The sequence below is a fragment of the Carassius gibelio genome, chromosome A21 (assembly GCF_023724105.1).
Source record: "Carassius gibelio isolate Cgi1373 ecotype wild population from Czech Republic chromosome A21, carGib1.2-hapl.c, whole genome shotgun sequence".
Taxonomy (NCBI): Eukaryota; Metazoa; Chordata; class Actinopteri; order Cypriniformes; family Cyprinidae; genus Carassius; species Carassius gibelio.
In genome coordinates this window covers 16,800,421-16,823,117 of record NC_068391.1, presented here as the reverse complement: position 1 = coordinate 16,823,117, position 22,697 = coordinate 16,800,421, and the positions used below count along the sequence as shown (strand labels likewise).

At 37.3% G+C, this 22,697-nt stretch overlaps 2 protein-coding genes across 10 annotated transcripts in view; one reads left to right on the top strand and one right to left on the bottom strand.

The window, feature by feature from the left end:
• The window catches only part of LOC127941550 (angiomotin), a 36,441-nt gene extending 19,407 nt beyond the window's left edge, over positions 1 to 17,034 (top strand). For all 3 annotated transcript variants that reach the window (XM_052536701.1, XM_052536703.1, XM_052536704.1), the window contains 7 exons: positions 2,663 to 2,755; positions 2,914 to 3,059; positions 4,429 to 4,578; positions 10,659 to 10,849; positions 11,176 to 11,555; positions 13,063 to 13,314; positions 14,162 to 17,034. In XM_052536701.1, coding sequence (XP_052392661.1) covers positions 2,663 to 2,755; positions 2,914 to 3,059; positions 4,429 to 4,578; positions 10,659 to 10,849; positions 11,176 to 11,555; positions 13,063 to 13,314; positions 14,162 to 14,286 — 1,337 coding nt within the window. In that variant the 3' untranslated portion in view covers positions 14,287 to 17,034. The remainder of the gene's footprint in view (positions 1 to 2,662; positions 2,756 to 2,913; positions 3,060 to 4,428; positions 4,579 to 10,658; positions 10,850 to 11,175; positions 11,556 to 13,062; positions 13,315 to 14,161) is intronic.
• A 196-nt stretch (positions 17,035 to 17,230) lies between these two features.
• On the bottom strand, positions 17,231 to 22,687 carry LOC127941551 (mitochondrial fission factor homolog B). 7 transcript variants are annotated; one of them, XM_052536707.1, is made up of 8 exons: positions 22,599 to 22,687; positions 21,911 to 22,117; positions 20,990 to 21,099; positions 20,591 to 20,688; positions 19,706 to 19,885; positions 19,280 to 19,345; positions 19,005 to 19,080; positions 17,231 to 17,840 (listed from the first exon to the last, which is right to left on the bottom strand). In XM_052536707.1, the coding sequence occupies exons 2-8, from the start codon at positions 22,113 to 22,115 to the stop codon at positions 17,709 to 17,711; spliced, it is 867 nt and encodes a 288-aa protein (XP_052392667.1). In that variant the 5' UTR covers positions 22,116 to 22,117; positions 22,599 to 22,687; the 3' UTR covers positions 17,231 to 17,708. The 7 variants fall into 7 exon arrangements, with proteins under 7 accessions (XP_052392667.1, XP_052392668.1, XP_052392666.1 ...); XM_052536708.1 differs by lacking the exon at positions 22,599 to 22,687 and adding an exon at positions 22,416 to 22,592; XM_052536706.1 differs by lacking the exon at positions 22,599 to 22,687 and adding an exon at positions 22,444 to 22,592.
• Positions 22,688 to 22,697: the final 10 nt, after the last annotated feature.

Here is a 22,697-nt window from a genome sequence, read left to right as displayed (position 1 = left end):
GGATCTTGTCAGTAAAATCAGTTCTGTGATTAGTAGTAAATCTTAAGCATGTGCTTTCAGATGGACAGAGCGGTAGTTCACTGACATGCTATGCAAAAATGCGTTCACATTTGCAGACGATTTAATCGTTCGATTATGAAAGCTCTTTACGTAGCTTGTCACTGAGCTACTGCTGGGTAGTAAATGCTGCTCCATCTGAAAGCACGTGAAAATACCAGATTTAATAACCTGTTTCTACTCCAAACTCACTTCATAACTTCAGTTGAGTGTTTGATATAAATCCTTCTGTGAGATTATTGGCTTCTTGCACAGAATAAGGCACAAAACATATTTCATAGTATTCTAAGTAGTGATGAAGGCTATGATGATTAGCACTGCATTAAAATATATTTTATTATAATAAAAATTATAATAAGACAAAATCAAATAAACCATAGATTGTCATAGTCATGTGTTTATTAGTCATGCTGAATTAATGAAAGCAGTTAAATCTTCGGTTTATTCAGCTGTCGCTATAGGGATTTCCTGGGTTTCTTCTGCGAGGATTTGTGTATCTGGAGTTTCAGCACGAGAGCGCCCTCTGGCCTTCGGATGGAGATTTACTGCTAATCACAGAACGGTGCTTCACTGAAAGATACGCATGACAATAGCAGCTTCTGCCCAATCTTGATTTAATTTAAATTAATCGTGCAGCCCTAATACAGGTGGAGCTGGGGAAGGTGGAGGGTTTCTGAAGTGTGCTGCAACTAAAAAAGCAAGTACCAGCTGAGTACCATATTTTTCAGACTATAAGTCGCACTAGACTATAAGTCGCATTTATTTAGAACCAAGAACCAAGAGAAAACATTACTGTCTACAGCCACAAGAGGGCGCTCTATGTTTTCAGTGTAGACTACAGGAGCACTGAGCAGCATAGAGGGCCCTCTCGCGGCTGGAGACGGTAATGTTTTCTCTTGGTTCATGTCAAATAAATTTTGATAAATAAGTCGCACCTGACTATAAGTTGCAGGACCAGCCAAACTGTGAAAAAAAGTGCGACTTATAGGAAAATACAATATTTAAATGTTGAGCAGCAAACTCATTGGCTGCTGATAGGAAAAGGAACCAATCAGCTGCACCATGTGAATAATAGTGTTATTATGTCGGATTGAATAAGAACATGGACTGCAGCATCTAGAATTTCGTGACAGAACTTTGGATGTGTATGGAAATATTATGTGTAAGAAAATCAGATGGAGAAACAATACTGAGTCTGTAAATGAGAATGTTGTGGTGGTTCCTCCTGGCTCCAACATTCTGTGCTTCCCATTCAGAGAGGCTCCACATTCTTATTCAAGTTCAAAGCATTGTAATTTTCATTTAGTTTGCTTTCTTTTGTGTGATATCTCATGGCTATGTGTGGTATCTTTTGGAGTCAAACCAAAACAACAGTTTCTTGCTCTCCTTCCTCTGCTGCTGTCAGCAGGCCCACTCTGCCTGAGTGTGGCCACCTCTACTATCATGCCTCACGGTGTACTTTAGTCCTGCGGAGAACAGAGAAATCCTGATTTATGGCAGTATGCCCAGACTTCAAGTCCACAGGGAGCTCCCAGAGTTTTACAGCAATTTTTTCTTCTCTCTCTTGACCTTCTTTCTTTCACCCCACATTTCTCATATTTTGTGTAGCTTGATATACTACTTTTGCTATTGCTCAAGCATAGATTTTATCAAAGTAGATTTCTTACAATCAATAATAAGTGTTGTTTGTGTGGAGGCATTCGTCACTATTACTTTTGCTCATTTTAAACAAACCCCTGATCCTAACTGTTTTAGTGCATACATTTTTTTAATGTTTTTACTACAGACAAAAACAAGTTGAAGTGTGCTGTTATTTTTTTTTTCCTACTCTTTGACATCTACTTGTGGCATAGTTTTCTACCAAAAATGTTATATGTAGTATGCTTCTCATCTATATTTCAAATCTAGATTAGAATCTTAATTCTTTTGAGAGGAAACAAGGCACTCTGGGGGAAAGGCAGTTTATTCTGGAATGCTCATCTCACAGTCTGGTTGAGTTAACACAGGGGGAAATACTGTTTTAACGTTTGGCTTGCTTCCTTGATGAATGGTTTGCCATTGCAAAAAACTAGCAACTCCTACCATATAATGGCCCTCTTATCTTGGACAGTTTTAACAGCACATCATGACTTATGTCAAGACCACTCTTTGGGAACTGGGAACATATAAAAGGTTTGTTAGATTCTGGTTTTCCAATTTGCTGAGCAACCAGCGGTGTATCATTTGTGAGAAGAGGCCTGGAATATTGAGCTACATATTCTTTGGTTTTACTGTGAGAATGGAGAATATTGCACAAAGCCTCTGTTAAAATAATTACAGCTTTTACAGTTGCATTTATTGAATGCATGATGAAAATTCAATATTTTTATCTTGGTATTAGTATTTTAAAAAGGTGTTGTCGTGTTGTCATTTTTTTCCCCCACAAATAAATAATAACAACATTTAGTAATGTGAGGCCATATACATTTTCACATGAATACATCCACATATAAAATCTGTTTGACACAGATGGTCTGGTTTTGGTATCCTGTTTTCTAACATTGATTTAATCTCTCGCACCTTTATGAAGCACTTGTGAAATTGTATTGTCTCTTTCTTTCAAAAGAGCGAATGGAAACGGCCAACAAGCAGCTCGCCACAAAAGAGTGTGAAGGCACCGAGGACAATCGCAATACCATCTCACAGCTTCTGGCTCAGAGTGAGTGGACCTCTAGAAAATCTAGAACCTTGAAGCCAATATGATCACTTAAATTAACCACAATTTTTTTTTCAAATCCCATTCATTTATAAGCACAAATTATAGTTGTGATATATCGGAAAAGAAAATGCAGAATGTCTATTTTACTAATTTATCAGTTAAAGAGATTCAGAGAGAGAAGGAGAAGCAGGATATCGAGTTAAATTCACTTCGCTGTACCAACGAGGACCAGCGCAGACACATTGAGATCCGTGACCAGGCCTTGAATAACGCCCAAGCCAAAGTCGTCAAACTGGAGGAGGAGGTAAAGCTCTTTGATAATCAGTGGTACCCCTGTAAAATTTTACAAATTAGTTTTACATGCTTTTTATCTACTCCATAGTGTTTTTACATTTATGTACATATATGCCCACTTAAAAAAAAAAAACTATTTAAATTGGGACATAACAAAGCATTCAAAGTGTTAATTTTCTTACCTGCATGTCAACAAAGTTAATTTACATTTTCTATGATGTCTGTGACCATATGTTTATGTTATGTATACGTGTTCCCTTCCTCTTTGTGGTCACATTGTACGTTATGCTTTCAGAACTAAGGAAATCTCGAAGGACTTTGGTTATTTATTTTGGCAAGGGAGTTGCTGAATCATACTGCCATCCAGATGAAGGGCTGAGGCAGTTTAACTGTTTGGCAGCCTTTCACTGGACAGATTTTTATAGAGGGCTTGATCTATTCCAGATACTTCACAAATTGCTTTAAGGACACTCTGACCATTGGACAATATAGCCGAATAGATTGCCTTTTGGGAAATAAATTAACATCTGTAAATATTTTCCTCTAATTATCTATTATTGATATACAAAGTTGTTGGATGTACTTTATCGAAACAGCATTAAATGGACATTTCATTGAGTCACAAATCAGTTACCCTCCAACATATCCCTGTGGTACTCCACCACGACGTTTAAGCTCAACCTTTTTAACTTCTTTGAAGTTCTTCCCGTCAGTTCCTCATTGCTGCAGTTAAGATCTTCAGGCTCGAGTGAACCATTTGCCACAACTTTCTCTAAAACCACACAACCTTTACTGAGGCCAAAAAGAGCTCCAATAGGGAGAGAAATGGAAAAAAAAGCCTTCTAACCGAAGTAGAATTGACGTTTCTGAACTCCACTCTTGAGTGTTTGTAACAGTTGGAGTCTGTGGTTGAGCTGTTTTGGCGTTCTCCCAGATGGCTTTTAGGTCATTGCTGAACGGGGCCTGCACCCCTGCATCCTAAAGTGCACTGGGCCATTCCACTTTTGTTTTGCCCTGTCACAAATGCCTGCTTGTTCCCCTAACAAAGCCACTTGAGTTGTCTGCCATGAAAGGACTTGAAGATGGCTAAATTCTTGCCCTCTCCACCCACCCCTTCCAAAGAAGAGCCAAATAATTCTGTGTTCTCTCTCTCTCTCACTCTCTTTCACTATTCTGTGTTATGTTGTGAAATCCCCTCACCACCCCCTGAGCTAAATTGGGGCATTCATTTTGATTGCAGTTACAACCACTGGTGGATTTGAGAGATGTAGAGAATAGAGAGAGGTTGAAGGATACAAGGAAGCATTGTAGTGTAAATGGGGTTTTCTGAGTGCGGCGTGAGCAGCAGCATCTGACCTGCATTCTCTGTGTTTATATAGCTGAAGAAAAAGCAGGTATATGTGGAGAAGGTGGAGCGGATGCAGCAGGCTCTAGCACAGCTTCAGGCCGCTTGTGAGAAGAGAGAACAACTTGAGCATCGGCTACGCACTCGACTGGAGAGAGAGCTTGAATCACTCAGAATGCAACAGGTAAGAGATGCACACGCTATTCTCACTTAATCAGACTTTTGGCTTTTAATTGGAATTTGACCACATTTTGGACCAGAACCATTAGTTATCCTGAGATATATATATATATATATATATATATATATATATATATATATATATATATATATATATATATATACATATACATATATATATATATAATTATTTTTTAAATAATTGTATTAAACTGCAATAAATGCAATGCAACAAATCAGAGGAGCTGATGCTGTGCTTGCGGAGATGTTTCAGTTTTCTTGTGTAATCTCTTCCTGTGTGTCCAAGTTTTACTGACCCTTAATCTGGAGGAAAGGTTGTAGCTCAACCTCCTATGTTAATGTGTGTGTGTGTTGAGAGTAGAGGAAGAGGACTAGCAGACAGATGTATTCTTCATTAGGGGCCCTGCCACTGGACATCCTTCCTTTGTGGTGTTCATTCAACCAAGAGACCTGAAACAATCTTCAAATGAGATTAGAATACTTTAGAACAACAGTACTAAAATCCTAGAGCCTGTTTGCAACTTTTACTGAGGTGGAAGTTGGGGTCCTGCTAGCAGAGGTAGGGGTTCGTGCTGTATGCTGTTTAGGAGCGTATTTATGGAGCGAATCGCATAAATAAACCAAAACTTAGCATAACTTTAAAAAAAAAAAATATATATTTATGTGAAACATATTTATTGTTTATACAATTTTATTCTGTTTTTCCATTCTCAAAAGTGCAGCAGATGCATTATTACACCAAAACACATGTTCTGTTTATTGAATAATTGCATTATTAACGGGTTTCAAATAGTCATTCATATATTTAAATAGTTTTTTTTATCTAATTTAGTTTTTATTTAACATCCTAATCTTGTCTGTTAACAGTTAAGCAATTATCCAGCATCTGAGATCTTTCAGGAAAATTAACCGAAATGCACATCCCTAATACTACTAGGCCTATTGTTATCATCATCATCATCATCATCATCATCATGGCTGCTGCTTATATTTCCAAATGGCTGCAGTACTCCAATTTGACACAAGGAAAAGTACACGGCTCTAAGCACTTTTCCATGCAAAGTAGTGTTGGGGGCGATATGGTAATTTTTCATATAGCATAAATAGCATCACTATTTGGTGTTTTAAAACGCACAGGTACGTGAGAGAGAGAGCTTATGGAATCACCAATAATCGAAAAAATAGACTTTCAGACATACTGATAAACTTACGTTAAATATAAAACTACTGTTTTTTAAACAGCTAGTTCATATATAGTCGGTCGCAACCGTCATATCATGCGTCCTGTGACAAATCTGCCATATCTGCGCACAGAAGTTATCAGTCTAAATGTTCTGCAAAATCAGTCAACGGTGAAAATCAGTAGAAGTCCAACAGTTTAACACTAATATTGGACATAAACGAACATGTTAAATATAAAGTAGGGCTGTCAAATGATTAAAATTTTAAATCAAATTAATCAGAATTTTCAGTGGATTAATCATGATTAATCACTATTTGCAACTACACCTGAATCCTAACCATTTTTTTTCTGAAATGCATACCAAAAGATAAATAACAGGACACAGATACATAATTTTCATGTATTAATTCATCAATATGTGGTTCTTTTTTTCTGAATTTCAAAAGTTTAACATTTACTTAGATCAAATTTACCTGAGCACTATATCAAACCATGCCATTTAACTACAGATAGTGTAAGAGTTTTAGGTGAACCAGTGGTTAAATATAGCCACATATCTATGAAATTATGCATAGAGAAACTCGAAAGAATGAACTCAGAAACACAAACATGCGCCACAATCACATAAGCAGCACTCTGGGCACTCTTGTTTTTGGGAGGTGTTCATTTGCTCTGCCACAATACTTTAGGATCGATATTTTCACGTTCTGAAGGCTTCAAGTGCCAGTAAAACCAAGTAAAAATGCATATACTTTTCCAAACAGCTGTAATTTTCGCTGCATTGCATGTAGGCGTTCTGCGCATGCGCAGTGTGAAACACAGGACGCTATAACACAGTGATCCTCAAATCTGGCTCGCGAGATCCACTTTCCTCGAAGTTTAGCTCTAACCCTAATCAAACACGCATGAGTTTGCTAATCAGTGTCTTTAGGATCATTAGTAAATCACAGGCAGGTGTGTTTAATTGAAGTCTGCGCTAAACTCTGCATGAAACTCGCGAGCCAGATTTGAGGATCACTGCTATAACAGGAAGAAGAAGCTCCAGCGTATCAACTACCAAAGTCGTCTCTGTTTATCGAGCTTGGCGTGAATATATTTGAGAGTAAATGGGGTAAAACCTTAAGCTTCTTCTGTGTTTTCGTCGCGGCGCTCGCCGCTGTTTTTTACTATCTTGAGAATTCAGAGATCGACAAGACTTTCCTAACCTGAATAATTTGTCATACTGCGCATGCGTGAAATGCGTTAAAAAATTTGACGTAATTAACGACAACCAACTAATTAACGCCGTTAACGCGCTATTTTTGACAGCCCTAATATAGTAGTATTCAAAAGTATTCAGTATTCAATAAGTATTCAAAACAGGTAAGTTCATATATTTGGAGGAGAGTTGAATTGAACTGATTAGTCATACAGTGCTCCGGACCGCGCACCTCATGATGAGACCGAAGCACAGCCACAGAAACAAGAATGAGATGCATTCTAACATAACTGTGGCATTAAACTCAGTTTAGTGAGGGCTCATTTAAAATATTGCACCTATATAGGCCATTCAGATTACTTGTTAAAGTGAAATGAAATACCTTATATCTGCAGATGATGTACGTCTGTTTGGGGATGGAGCCTTCTTCACTGGCTACAGGCTCTAATCCTCATTTGCACGTGTGTGTGTGTGTGTGTGTGAAATGCGGTGCAGAAATGAAATAGCTAGGCAGTTTGATAGCCGAATTATAATAGACCCGCCAATAAAAATAATTATTATAATTTAATACATTAATTTGAGAATGAGCCTAATATAGTCTTGACTATGGACAGAGACATCTGCTATCGTCGATATCTCTGACTATCGTTACTATCGACAATACAATACCACTATCGTCTATTGGCACAACCCTAATGCAAAGACTGTGTTTATAAATATGAATGTTCATGTGGCTTTAAGCATATGCACACTCTGAGATCAAATTGTGCATGATTTAATTGTGATCACTCAAACCACTTCAGGAGGTGGTCTGAAACGCATTCCAGATGAAACTGGACAAGTCTAAATGCATCTTGTTGTTGATACCACATTCTACTACTCCCCCAAAAAATACAAAAATAAAATAAATGTGTGAGAGCTTGTTATAGGCTATTCAATTCAAGTTTATTTGTATAGCGCTTTTCACAATTCAAATTGTTGCAAAGCAGCTTTACAGAAAATGTAAGTTTCTACTTTATATTTAGTAATAGCTTTTCAGTGGTTGATGTCCATATGGCAGAAATGCACAATAAAAATCAAGCAGTTAGTTATTGTCACGTAATCAAAAATCAACTTCTCAGGTGTTCGGTCATCGCAGGTCTATGTAAGTGCTGGATCCAGACTGAAGCTTTTGTAATTCCTAGTTACCTTGGGATGCCGATCATGTGGCAGAAACAGAGAAGGAAATAGAGAAAAATGTGCGTAGCTGCTGTTCCAACTAAGTGAAAAATTATGTGTTCAACCCAGCCAAAAGAATGTTAATGTGCATTTGATCAAATGTAACTGAAGTACAGTGTTATGAGATACATAATGTGACTGCTTGGCTAAAGAGATATTCAGATGTGATGGTGCTAATGCAAGTTATGCAACACTTATTACCGCAAATTAGTAGCTGAGTATCTTCAGCAAATCGACATGCAACCTGCTGCAAATTAAACTGAAAGTCACAGATGCTCAACACACAGTTCTTCATTAAAAGTAGTGAAACTACATGATCTTACTAGTGCCAATGAGGTAGCTCTCTCTCCTATTGTCATCTTTGATCTTGAAATTAGCTGATGATAGATAAAATGCAGTGCCTTCCTGTTGCCTTCGGTGATGTGATGTGAATTTATTACAATAGTTTATGTTAGCATGTTGCTAAACTAATGGCACAATATTCCTAATAAGCATAATAGTTCAATTCAAGTTCAAGTCATGCTGAGCTTTATTGTCATTCCTCTACATACAGTGGAATGAAATGTTGTGGTCACAGGACCACGGTGATACATAAATACAGACATACAACAATTAAGTAAACTTATGATACTATACAAATGCTTTACATAGTACTATACCTATAAACAACTAACCTACTGATAGATTTAAACTTTAAATATACTATATATATAAATATTTACCAGTACATTAACTAAATAAAAATTAAAAATCTAAATGGTCTTCCATTTAGAAAGTCCAGGATCCAATTACAGAGGCCCAGCAGGTTTAGTTTAATGAGCTGTTGTGGTATTGTTGAATGCTGAGCTGAAGTCGATGAACAGCATTCCAACATAGCAGTCTTTATTTTCTTGGTGGGTAAGAGCCAGGTGGAGGATGGAGGAATTGCATCGTCTGTAGAGCGGTTTGGATGGTGTGCAAACTGGAGCGTATCGAGTGTGTTGGGGAGGCTGGTTTTGATGTTGTGCGTGACTAACCTCTCAAAGGACTTCATCATGATTGGAGTCAGTACTATGGGACGGTAGTCATTGAGACATGTGGGAACAACTGCCTGGCTCAGCAAGATGTTGAAGATATCTGTTAGGACATCTGTCAGCTGTGCAGCACAGTCTTTCAGTGCAAGGCCAGGTATGTCATCAGGACCCACAGCCTTGCGTGGTTTAACCCTAGATAGGGTCTTCCTTACGTTGGCTGGAGACAGACAGAAATGCCTGGTTGTTGTGAGGTGTGGGCAGTTTTTGTGCAGGTGTGTCTTTCTGCATTTCAAACTGTGAATAAAAGCGGTTGAGTGCATCCGGGGGGATGTGTCATAATTACAGGCCTGTGGCAGGGGCTTGTATTCAGTGATGGTCTGAATGGCTTGCCACAGCTCTGTGTGTCTCTGCTGTCTGTGAAGTGAAGTGATTGTTGATTTTTTGAGCATATGACCGGTTTGCATTTTTGATACCACAGGACAGATTGACTCTTGTTGTTTTTTGAGGGCTGCTTTATCTCCTGATCTGAATGCTTCATCTCTGGTCTTTAGCAGCCCACAGACCTCTGCTGTCATCCACGGCTTCTGGTTTACACGTGTGGTGATGGTCTTGGTGACTGTCACATCAGTGCACTTTATGATATAAGCACTCACAGTTTCAGTGTACTCCTGCAGGTCTGTGTCGTTGTTGTATGTGGCTGTCTCCCTAAACATGTTCCGGTCTGTGCACTGAAAGCAGTCCTGTAGTGTTGAGGTAGCATCATCTGGCCAAACTGTGAGTTTTTGAACCGCTTTGGCAAGTTTCAGAAGTGGTCTGTATGCTGAAATTATACAGAATTATAAAATACACAGCTCAAACAAAACATTGGGCTTTTGACACACATAAAACTCAAGTTAATTGCAGATTCTGCCTCTTAGACAATTTCATTGGTTAACTCAATCACTCAGTCAGCTCCATCATCTGTCAAGAAAAGTTCAGAGTTAATATTATGAATGTGGCCCAGTAATGCTATTTATCTGGATGTGCTACCAACCTAAGGTTAAGGTTATGAGTTTAGTATTTGTTTAATGTCGTGTTGTGTAGGCAATCAGCACTGTTAATGACACGACCAATGCAATCCTTTACTGTTATTTTGCTGTTATGTTTTGCACAAGAGACTCGATTCTGATAGTTTGATGTAAACATGTTGCTAAGCTATGCTAAGTATTGCTTAGAGCTCAATAGGCATTGCTTAGAGCTCAATAGCACATGAAAATATTAGGTAAAATGATAAATTTTTCATTAGATTGCACTGATTGTAACCCTAGTGTTGATTTTTAGTCTAAGTCAGTTTGCTTATTTTAACTTGCTTAAATGGGAAAAATATCTATTTTAAATGACATTTTAGTCCGAATTGATTTACTTAACTAAGATTTACTAATGGTTCTTCTGTCTCTCTTTCACTCTCACAGAGGCATGGTGGTTCTCAGAACACCGTTAGTCCTGAGTTCAGCACAGCGACTCTGATGGAGCACCTGAGGGAAAAAGAGGAGAGGATTTTGGCCCTGGAGGCCGACATGACCAAATGGGAGCAGAAATACCTGGAGGAGAGCGTCATGAGACAGTTCACGCTGGACACCGCTGCTTCTGTTGCCACCCAGAGGTACGCAAATTCACTGCTATCCACTAAGTCTGCAATGTAGGAATATAGAAAGTTATCAAAATTGAGTTCGCAAAACAGTAAAACTCAGCTGAAACTATAGTTTACTGCAGTACAAATGGGAGAAATTAAACATTTATTAATTTATTAAATGCTGTCAGAGACTAAATAAAGTAAAACTAAAAGTAAAATGATCTATTACCGTTAATTGAAACTGAAACTAAACTGGATTTGAAAACAAACTACAAAATAAAAGTAGTGAAAACTGAATGAAAATCTACTTAATTTCTCATTGTTTTTAATCTATGTTTGATTTCTAACTTATCCAGAGATACGTCCTCCTCCATCATCAGCCACTCCCCCAGCAGCAGCTACGACACTTCGGTGGAGGCACGTATCCAGAAAGAAGAAGAGGAGATCCTCATGGCTAACCGCCGCTGTTTAGACATGGAGAGCAGGATCAAGAACCTGCATGCTCAGATTATAGAGAAGGACGCCATGATAAAGGTACTGCATCAGCGCTCGCGGAAAGAGCCGGCCAGCAAATTAGACGCACCTGCCATGAGGCCCTCCAAGTCCCTCATGTCCATAGCTACAGGCACTGGCAGCTCCAGTGGCTCCGGGCTGCTGTCACACTCTCTGGGCCTCAGCGGAAGCAGCCCCATCACGGAGGAGCGCAGGGAAGATCGCTGCTGGAAGGGCAGTCTGGGTAAGTGCATCCAGTGTGATGTGGAATAGATCTGAAATGGGATAATGGTGGGACTGTTTAACCCTCAGAGAAGCCACAGTAGTAGGGGTGTGCAATATCACGATTTTTGGTCATGGATGATTAAAATGATCTTAATGATCTGCTTTTGAATAAATATTATGTTGTGCTACAGCGCACATTTCTATCAGTTGCAGTTCTGGTGCCTCCGTCTCAATATACTGTATAACGCGATGTACATTCACATCAAACGCGATGTACATTCACATCAAACTCAGCGGTAGAGTTACACACACGGTACAGTGCACTTATTCACAATCACAAACGTGCATTATTTGCATGTGGTTTAAAGCCTTGCCAGTTAAACATTTCATTCACATGCTGTTCTGAAATGTGCTTTTTCGGAGCGTGTACACCTTTAAGCGGACACTAAAAAACATGTCAAAAGCGCCTGATTACTGGAATAAGTTATTTTAATGTGTGATTGTGCTAATGCTGTTAAAAACACAAGTTTTACATATAAACAGAGTTGGTTATGCTAAATACTTTACCTTAAAAATAAAGCACTGTTTATTTTTATATTATGTGCATTTGTAATGTGCATCTTTGCTTTTATTTTATTTTTTAATAACTCAGAGATAAACTAATGAAAAAGATTTTTATCTTCACCTACTTTGGCATAAATATCTTCCACTCCATTTTATTTTATATTTTGTTATAAGCTTGCAAAATAGTAAAACTAACATGACAAATAATCGTGATAAAATCATGATTTAGACAAATTTTAATAAAATCGTAATGTGATGTTTTTGCCATACCCCTACCTAGCAGAAAATTAAAGTAATAAAATATTAAAAGTAAATATAGTAATATAATAAAGTAATAAAATAATACGTATTTTTACTAAATGTGTTAAATCAACAAAACAGCGTCTCATGTTCTAAATTTTATCAAAATAAAGTGTTTGATAGAAACATACTAGCATTTGAATCTCTCAACATTCCGGAATCACACATCATGAACATGTCAATCCTTTTTTTTTTTTTTACTATTATAACTTTCTGTCTGAAAGCTGAGAAATGTTGACTCTGCAGGCAACATACAGAGGTGTGAAGGCAACAAATGCACGAATCCAGTGATTTTGTCACATCCTGTCTGCTGATATACCTTTATCTGACCGATTGTTCAAGGCAGCACAGATGTGTCATTCACTGCCTAATATTCCTATAATATCCCACTATCCTTTCCATTTAATTTTGTGTCAGTTAAGCTAAAAGATAAAGATGTTTTTTTGAAAGTTGCAGCTGATGGTGAGTTTGTGTAAATGTACATTTCTGACACATTTTCTTCCACTTTTGAAGTCATCTGTAGTGAGAAATTAGTATTGTAGTAATTAAATATTCACTTACCGATACACAAAGCTCTATTTGCAGCCATAATATAATACAATATATTAAAGTATCTCTTCCTTCTGTTCATGTCTGTATTGTTCGTGCTCTTCATGTTCAAGGTGTCCTGTTGGGCCCAGAGTTCAGAGGTGACTCTCTGAGGACCGAGTCCATCTCCTCCTCTCCATCTCCGGTCCTGCCCTCCACCCCCATGTCAGCCGCCACACACTCAAAAACCGGCAGCAGAGACAGCTGCACCCAGACGGAAAAGGGTCAGGAGGCCAGCAAGCCTAGCACACCCGCCCTGCAGAGCGTATCCGGACCGAGCCGGATCAGCAGCCCGAGCCCAGTCTACATACCTGACCGCATCGCCGGTACACAAACACGCAAAATCACTTTTTACAGATAATAAACCAGTGTTTTCCTCCCTTTTTTTTATAATGTAAAAACTAACCCAGAAACCACTAATGAATAAGCACGACAGAAAGTATATTAAATTGTCAATCACGTGACTTTTTTTTTTATCCAGATTTGATCATTTATTGAGTAGACACGTGATTCTTGCCTACAATAACTTGATAATTTTATGGGCCATAAAGAAAAAAATTGTATATTATGTACCTGTCCCAATATGAAGAAAAAAATCTTTAAAAGAAAATTTTATAGTTTGGCATATTTTATTTTAATTACTGCATTTAATGCGCTGAAGCACTTTTGTTAAATTATTATTGCAAATATTTAAAAGAAGTACTTAATGCATCAACATGCAAGGGAAAACAGGGAAATCATGAAATATAATATATATATTAAATTTATATATTAAAATTGAATTTATGCATTTAGCAGACGATTTTATCCAAAGCAACTTTCAATGCATTCAGGCTATCAATTTTTACCTATCATGTGTTCCCGGGGAATCGAACCCCCAACCTTGCGCTAGCTTGCTTGCTAACACAACGCTCTACCAGTTGAGCTACAGGAACACTATATATACAATGTATATGTGTGTGTGCGTTTTCAAGGAAAATATGTTTACATCACTTGACATTTTTAGTCATTCAATTTAAACTTTTTTTTTTTTTTTTTTCAAAACCATATGAAACCAACATGAATACATACATTTCTTAGAACATGGCATGTTTTAAAATAGCTTTTTTTTTTTTATTGATCACTCTTTTTCACCATTAACCCATAAACATCTGCATGTTTCTTTGTCTACAGATGTGTTTCACAGCAGTACATTAGAGAGGAGAGCTCCAGTGCAGTCGCTCCCGCAGCAGAGCCTGCCGTCATCGCCACTCCCAGCGCAGGACTTGGACAGCGAGAATGTGGAGATACTCATCTGATCTCACACACACACACGCACACATCCGTACAGAAACAACTCAAAGCAGGTGAAGGAACCGTGTGCTTCTCTTCTCTCCATTACTCCGGATCAAGATTGTCAGAATGTTTAGGAATGCATTCTTTACACAAACCTGTAAACAAAATTATAAAGTAGTTTACAGTCAACCGTTTTTTTTTTTCTATTTTTGTACAGTATTGTCTGGTGGTCTTTTTTTTCCCCCTCCAGACCCTTGGACCAAATGTATTGGCATAATTTTCTACATTTATTGCACTACTTTGTGTTTGTATTTACTTATTTTGGGTATGCATTCGTTATGTTGTGTATATGTACTAATGATACAAATGTGGCACTTGAGTATTGAGCGATATGGTGACTAGCCGAACAGTTGTTACATGTAAATACTGAATCAGAATACTGTAAAACTGAATGTCATAGGGCCTTTATTATTCTAGGACGCATTGTCTGTACAGCACATACGCGCACTGTTTAAGAGCAAAGGACCAACAAGCGTTTACCTGTGTCCACAAGCTCATCTATCCGTATGTGAAGGTATGAGTGACCCAACTGGTTTTGGGTTTGTCTGTGTCAGAGTCGGTAATTTTCCAAACATAACTGAGGTCCATCATTCCAGTAGAGCTACAGCAGCCACAACGTGCCTTGAGCGAAAGGTTCTCACACTTAGTCCCAGATTTCCCAGTCTGTTCATTTCCCAACCTCTCGTTTCAATGTGATGCTTACTCCTAAGTCATTATTTTCTTTTGTGGGTAACAAAATAGCTTTTTTCCAGTCTCGTGGTTGCAAGACAGACATTTAGCTCTTGATCAAAGGAATCTGTAAAAATTTAATAAAATTATATGCAAATGTTTTAAAGCAGGGGCAAGCAATGATCCTCGTATTATTTCGAGGGTCTGTTGTTATTCAAGATAACATGGAGGTGTAAATTAGATTTTTCCATGAAATCAGTAAATAGAACCACTTTTCTAAAACAACATTAAGCTGATTTATTTGTGAATTTGCTCGTGTTTCTCAGGTGCTTATACACAAATATGAAAAATAGTCTCAAAGATGTATTCATCATGTTAACTGGCGTTTGCGTTTTTGTAATTTGAACATTCAAACACTTCATTCAAAAAGTTTTTAAAGCAGGTCATCATATCAAAGAACTGTAACCTTCAGATTAATTATTTTTTAGATGTTCAAAATTGTGGTATTTAGTATTATGGTACAATACCATTCAAAATTTCGGAGTTGGTAAGCTTTTTTTTTTTCATGCTCACCAAGTTTGCAAATATTTTATAAAAATCAGTTTTAAATAACTCCTTTCTATTGTAATATATTTCATGTAATTTAATCTCGCGATGACTAAGGGAAGTTTTCATCAGCCATTACTCCAACTGTCACATGATCCTTCAGAAATCATTCTGTATTGATTTGGTTCTTAAGAAACAAATTCTAATTTACAATAACCTAATCTATAATTTAATATCCTTATACATTAGGTACTGAGTAAAAGTATTTAAAAAAAAAAAACTTTTAGCAACCCTAAACTTTTGAACGGTTGAAACTTGGCACTACGCACATTTGCCCCCTATAGGACACAGAAAACATTGCAGTATAAAAGCCATTTCTCATAAAGGGTCAGCTGGAGCAGGAAAGGTCTTGTTTTGAGCCAATCATCCGAGCCCTAAATCCCATGTGACTATTGTGGAGCCATAATGTGATGATTTGAAAGAAACTGGGCTAAAGAAATGAGATCCAAAATAACAGCTTCATATTTATAGTTTAGTTCTCGGTCAAGAGACAACCATATACAAGTCTAAAAGAATTCAACCTGATAAAAAAAAAAAAAAAAATTATATTTTCCCAAAAAATTTGATTTCATATAATTTTATTTAATGGAAACATGGACCAAATTGAATTCATTCGCAAGTAATCAAGTATTTGAGCACAGTTGGTCTCAGTTCAGCACATTGTTTGTGTCGGTACTTGACATTTTGTACACAATAAGTCTATTCTCATTCACTTGAGAGATAGAAACTAGTTACTTTTTCTTCCGGTCTTTTTTTTATTTTTTATTTTATTTATTTTTTTATCAAATCTGAAAGAAACATTTCCAGCATTGTTAGATTGTCCATACACATTTGTGTATTTAGGACAGTTTCAGCGAGTTTGAAGAGCACTAGTATAATTTGGGCACAAACTAAGACAATGGACCAAAGAGTGGACTGAGACAAGGGTGGGACGAAATACAGATAAATATGCACATTACATTTCAAATATGGCTTCCTGTATGCAAACTGATACTGTATCTATTAAAATGCTTTAGAAGGGTCAAAGTTCAAGTTTAACCGTGCTGATCAGTCTCACTGTGAGGCTAATCTGGTCACGCAAGTCAAGATTTCATTACCATGTTATTGGGTTTGTTCCACCTGAAGTCTCAGTTGTGTCATCTAAACTAATCTTGATGGTCTTGCTACATTTGATACTTTACAGCTCGAGTTTCTAAAGGTGAATGTGTTGGTCCATCTCAGGACAAATTATGAGAATGTTTTTGTACAGTATGTACCCTTGTGTCCCATCAAAGGGCATTTAAAAAAAAATTTTTTTCTTCTCACGAGGAATGTTTTTGCATTTATTTTAATAGTATTTGTTTCATTACAAAATGTCACTCTAGCTGCTGCTTGACAATGTTATTACTGTACAATGATGATTGAATTAAATTGTATTTCCTGTCTTATCTCATGCAGATTTCGTATAAGGCTTTACATTTCTCATTTGGTTGATAGTCGAAAGCGTTTTTAAATAACTTTTATCTTGGTTAATTTAATTTTGTAATAAACAGATCCATTTGCACCGTTTAGTTGTTCTTTGTCAGGTATCATGTAAATGAACATTTAGTGGATATTTAATAAGTGTTAACACTGAGAGAATGAGACATCAGAGACTAATAAAATGTTTTATTATTTTAAATATTCATCATCAGGTTGAAGGCTATTCAAATGCATAAATTAAATATTAATATAAACACCCATATTTATACTTTAATAAAAACTTGCTTGTAAAGCATGCAGAAAATAAATTTTTGCATGTACTAAATTTGCACAAAAAATACAACTAGCAACTAGTCTGATCAGAAGAGCTAGAGAGACTTTACTGAATGACTCATGAGGAGAAAAACATGCTCGAGTCCCTCAAGTCATATCACGACACATACGAGTGGATGTTCAGTCATTCGCGTCTCATTCTGATGACAGTCCTCAAAAGAAGTGGTTTCTAAACCATCCACTTACCATAATTTTCTAGAGAACATACTAAGTAAATCACTAAAAAAAGCTATGTGCAGTTCTGCACTTCCCAGTAACCGGCTGTGCTGCTCTTGTAGTGCTGTCTGAATAGTGTAGTGTTACGGAGTGTGAGCCGTCATCTGCGCATCCACAGCCAGCCGTTGATCAGACAGGCAGACAGTAACAGAGACAACAGCACCAGCTCTGTCTGTTTGTGCTCGGTGTTCTGTCTCTCCAGCCCTGCTATCCTCCTGCTCATCTTCACCACCTGAACCAGTCGAACCAAAGAAACACTCAGATCTCAGTGGGATCCACACGATCCATGTTAATATACTGCATACTGTTCAGATGTTCAGGGTTTGGAAGATCTTCTCAAATATATTTTTAAAGGGAGCCTCATGTTTACTAAGGCTGCATTTATTTGTTCAAAATACAATACTGTAAAAATGAACATAATTCAGTAAAAACAGTAATACTGTGAGATATTATTACAATTTAAACAAAATATTTTCTATTTGAATAGATTTTAAAATGTAATTTATTCCTGTGATGCAAAGCTGAATTTTCAGCATCGTTACTCAGTCTTCAGTGACACATGATCCTTCAGAAATCATTCTATAATATGATGATTCAGTGCTCAGTTATGAACAATGGTTCTTATCAAAGTTGAACAAGTTTTTGCTGCTAAATATATATTTTTGGTGAAAAGTAATTTTTTTAAAGGATTTTTTGTGCTTTTATAGAAAAATAAAACATTGGAACTATTTTTTGTAACATTGTACGTCTTAACTGTCACTTTTGATCAATTTTATGAGTCCTTGCTATATAAAATTAATTTGCTCAAAAAACTAAAAAGTGGATCGGCCAATATTTTAAGGAGGAAAAAAAATCCAGCTCATTTGTTTGTATTGTACATTTGTTTTTTTGCAATTTGGTAATACGTCTTTTTAAAAAATAATTACCAAACATGATTCTAATAACAATTTGACAACATTATAATCTCAGCTAAGAAAAAATCATTGTTGACTAAAAGCTAGCTGACTGCAGATGTCACAAATATTACCAGGTTTATTACTAGTCGATGTTTTAGTTTTTGATTACAGGCTGCTTTTTTATTCATTTAGTTGCATTTATCCATGTGTCTAACAAATGAGAACCATCATAATAGAGTTAACTAAGCTTAAAAAAAATCTATGTTAAATCTATGTTACAGTTAGTCCATGTAACATTGTATGAATAAAATATATTTAATACAATAATTTACAAATCTGTAGTTGACAATCTAAATAAATATTGTATATATTTTGTATTGTGTATACAAACTTCTGGTATGCTTGACACTCAAAATTAACCTACACAAGAGAACAGAAAAAGCCTAAGCCCAAATGAAAGCATTGTGAACTTGTGGTCTGTGTGAAGCTCAAGCACACACCTGTCTGCGGAGCACCATGAACTCGACAGCAGTACCTGTGTCCTCCTCAGGACTGAGCCAGAAATCCTGCGAGGCACTGTTGGACAAAAAAAGATCTTAAAGGCTTCAACATCTTTCCAATGAAACGCACACAGCATCCTCCCTTACAATCACCGACTCATTAACTGAAATCGACAGGCTTCCTCAGCACAATTTATTGTTGTATGAATAAAACCCTGCATTTACAACTAAACAAATCTTATTGACTACATGGAAACCGTACAGGCCACTGTCACCTTGTCCTGCTTTGATCAGGTTGAACCTCCACAGCCTGAGAGGGATGGCTTTCTGGGAAACCAAACCTTAAAACACAAGAGAGACACCAGGAACCACAGCAATCCACATTGAACATGATTTTGCGATCAATTCCATTCAAAAAGAAAAGAAAGGGCGAACTCAAAGCTCAGTTTTAGGATGCTTACGATGCTTGTTAGTTGCACAGTTAAAGCAATAGCAGTGAATTCAACCAAAGCCCAAAGCTCAGATACGAATTTGCAAGCATAAGAGTTGTCTGACAGGAAACAATCGGATCCAGTTCCATCAGAAACAACCAAACTTAACCAAACAACGGGGATTTAAAGGTCAAAGCAAACAGCTGAACATCCCAGGTTAGTTAGAACCCACAACCACAGGAAGGGGACAGGCATGAGGATCCATGTCACCTGGAGGAGTATTTTTTGGTGATGGTCTGAAGGAGTTTCTGAGACGCCTGCTGGCCCAGCTCCTTGGCAGCCTGCAGCATGCTCTGAGGGGACAGCAGGTTGGGTGGGATGGAGGGGTGCCCCGGGGGCTTTGGTGGGGAGGGGTCTGTATGTACGACTGGTGGATGTCCAATACTGTGGCTATTGCGGGAGAGGCACGGATATAGAGGAGCAACACTGTTATTTAAGGACTGACACTAGCTGTAACACACAAACCTGATAAATAAGCTTCTCATTTAGAATAGAAGGTGACGTGAACTGACCAGATGTACCAATCAATCTCTCCTGCCCTCTAGTGGCTGTTCAGTGGTAGTGAGACCTTTATATAAAGGCTATGAAAAGGATATGTACTGTAGTAATTCTCAGGGAAAATTCTAGGGGAGTTATGTATTAGGGTAGTTGACAATGAAATACATTTAGGAAGTTAATTAAAATTAATTCGCAAATGCAAAAATGGTAATTAAAAACGTTGAAACTGTTACAGGACCTGAGATACTTTCATTTATACAATTTCATTTTTGTGTTGACATGTAGGATTGCGTGCCAACCACCTTTTTGTGTTTTCCTGTGTTATGCACACTGTCTGTTTTATGGATATACACATATTAAAAAATGTACTGTGCAAAATCTTTCTTCTTTTTAAATAAAATATAAAGAAATGTATATATTTTCACAGCAGAGACATTTATAATGTCACAAAGCAGAAACGAATCCTGAAAAAAATGTATCACAATTATTTATCTCGACACACACACGTATAGCATACTTGCATTCTGGTCATTAATATTTGTCATCTTCTTTGTATGTTTGTATATGAGAGCATTATAACGAGGGAACTGGACTTACGGAGGCTGGGAGCGCAGTGCTTGTCTGGGGTGTGTGGGGGTCCCAGCTGGGGTTCGACCAAAAGCCTGGTCACTATAAGACCTTCTTCGCAGTGGACTCTGTGTGACATTACAAGAAATACCATGAACTGGAATGAATCCCTTCATGACCCTCGCTGACATTTAACCAACATTTTGTTAAGTGGCTCAACAGTTTTTCCAACAACCTTTAAATATTTTACCACCATTCTATTATTAATATAATATAAACTTTCCTCTACACGTCAGATCAAAACAAAACAAACTGTGAATGGACACTTTACGAGACTGTCAGATTGCTCTTTTGTTTGTGTGAGCTGCAATTTATGTCCATTTTGCCATTTAGTCAAAGGTCTGGCTTCGTGTGGCTGTGTGAAACTACCTGGACAGGCTCTCTCTTGAACGCCTCCCTGTCCCAGGACCCATGCTTCAGGTCCCACATTGAGGAATTGTGTTTAGTGAAGAGAGGTCGTGGACTCAGATCAGGAGCATCTGTTAAAAAAAATAAAAAAAGAGGATACTGCACTTGTTTCAATCAACATGTAACAAGCCATCAATGATATCTTCCAAAAAGAGTAAAAACCTACTTGAAATTCATTTGCTGCATATCCAAAAAAAAAAAAAGGTTTACATGTCGAGATACTCGCAATCTTTTTATTATTACAAAGTGCAAAAAAGTGCTCAGCGCAAAAAAAAAAACTGGGGTGGGGGGTTAAATTTAAGAGTCCTAAATTAAATTTACTTATATACCAAATTATTATTTTTATTTTTTTATGTTTTTGAAAGAAGTCTTTTATGCTCAAGGTTGCATTTATCTGATCAAAACACAACGAAAGCAGTAATATTATGAAATACTATTACAATTTATAAGTTGTTTTGTTTTTTTAACATGTAATTTACATGTAATTTTTTATTTTAAAATGTAATTGATTCCTGTGATGGCAAAGCTGAATTTTACCAGTGATTTCTCCAGCCATAAGACGTCAATGTTACATGCTCTTTCAGAAATCATTCAAATATGATCAATTAATATATTATCATCATCAATACTAAAAACAAAAATATATACAGTACTGTGCAAAAGTCTTTGGCCACTAGTATTTTCACAGACAAAAAATGGTTTTAAGTCAGTAATTTCTATATTTTGCTGTAGTGTGTCAGTAGTAAATATCAGTTTATATTTCCAAACATTATTTTTGCCATATAAATGTATATAAATGCAACTACACATTCATAAATCTTTGTTGTAAATAATTGCTGAACATAGTCTGAAACTCTGAATTATGACCAATATGAAATCCACCTGTTAAGGCCAGTCTATCTGGGATGTGCATGTTGTAGGCAGCACACAGCTCTTCGGGTCTTTGGTCTGCAGGTTCTTGCGCGTGACCCGCTGGACCGACGCCCAGCCGCTCGGGCACGCGCATCCTCTTGCTGATGACTTCAGTGAAGCACGGGTCACTCTCGCGCATTGGAGGACCATCACCGAAATACCCTGGAGATGCCATAACTACCATAATGCCAGTAAAAGGAATTAGACTGGCCGCACGACACAACAGCAAATGTTAAGCTGCGTTATGTGAGTAAAACAAACACACGGACTGAAAGTAATATGACGAGTAATGTTAACATTATTTGCTACCACTAGCAAATAATGTTAGCAGCTGCTTGCAGGTTGTAATATATTCAAAGTGAGCGGTCAGTGACCAACAAGTCAGCAATCAAGATCATACACTAATGACATTTCACGTTTCTATCTACAGAAACACACTGGTCCGAAATAAACAGACACCTGTTGATCAACTTACAGCTCTCGAGCTAAATATGTCAACTCACACATCGACAGCTTGGACTGAGCGGTTTGGTCTGTTTTTTCCACATAGATCTTTGAATATCTACTAGCGATAAATTAACAAACAGTAGACAGTGTTTCGATGTTTTGGCTCAATAAAAAACACTTCTTTAAACTTCCAACAAGCTCTTCGACCCACCTTCGAGCAGCTCACGTCAACTGATGTACATGACGTCATTTGACTGCGACCAAAAGTGGGCGGTGCCATTTACATTCCTTTTTTTGTTTCTGCTGACAT

Bases quoted from the DNA above. Each gene is read 5' to 3' on its own strand.
- LOC127941551 (XM_052536705.1), bottom strand. From the start codon at position 22,124: ATGGTAGTTATGGCATCTCCAGGGTATTTCGGTGATGGTCCTCCAATG. The intron at 21,100-21,910 runs GTGGATTTCATA...TTTTTTTAACAG, and splicing joins AGATAGACTGGCCTTAACAG to ATGCTCCTGATCTGAGTCCA. The intron at 19,081-19,279 runs GTGACAGTGGCC...TTTGTCCAACAG, and splicing joins CCTGATCAAAGCAGGACAAG to TGCCTCGCAGGATTTCTGGC.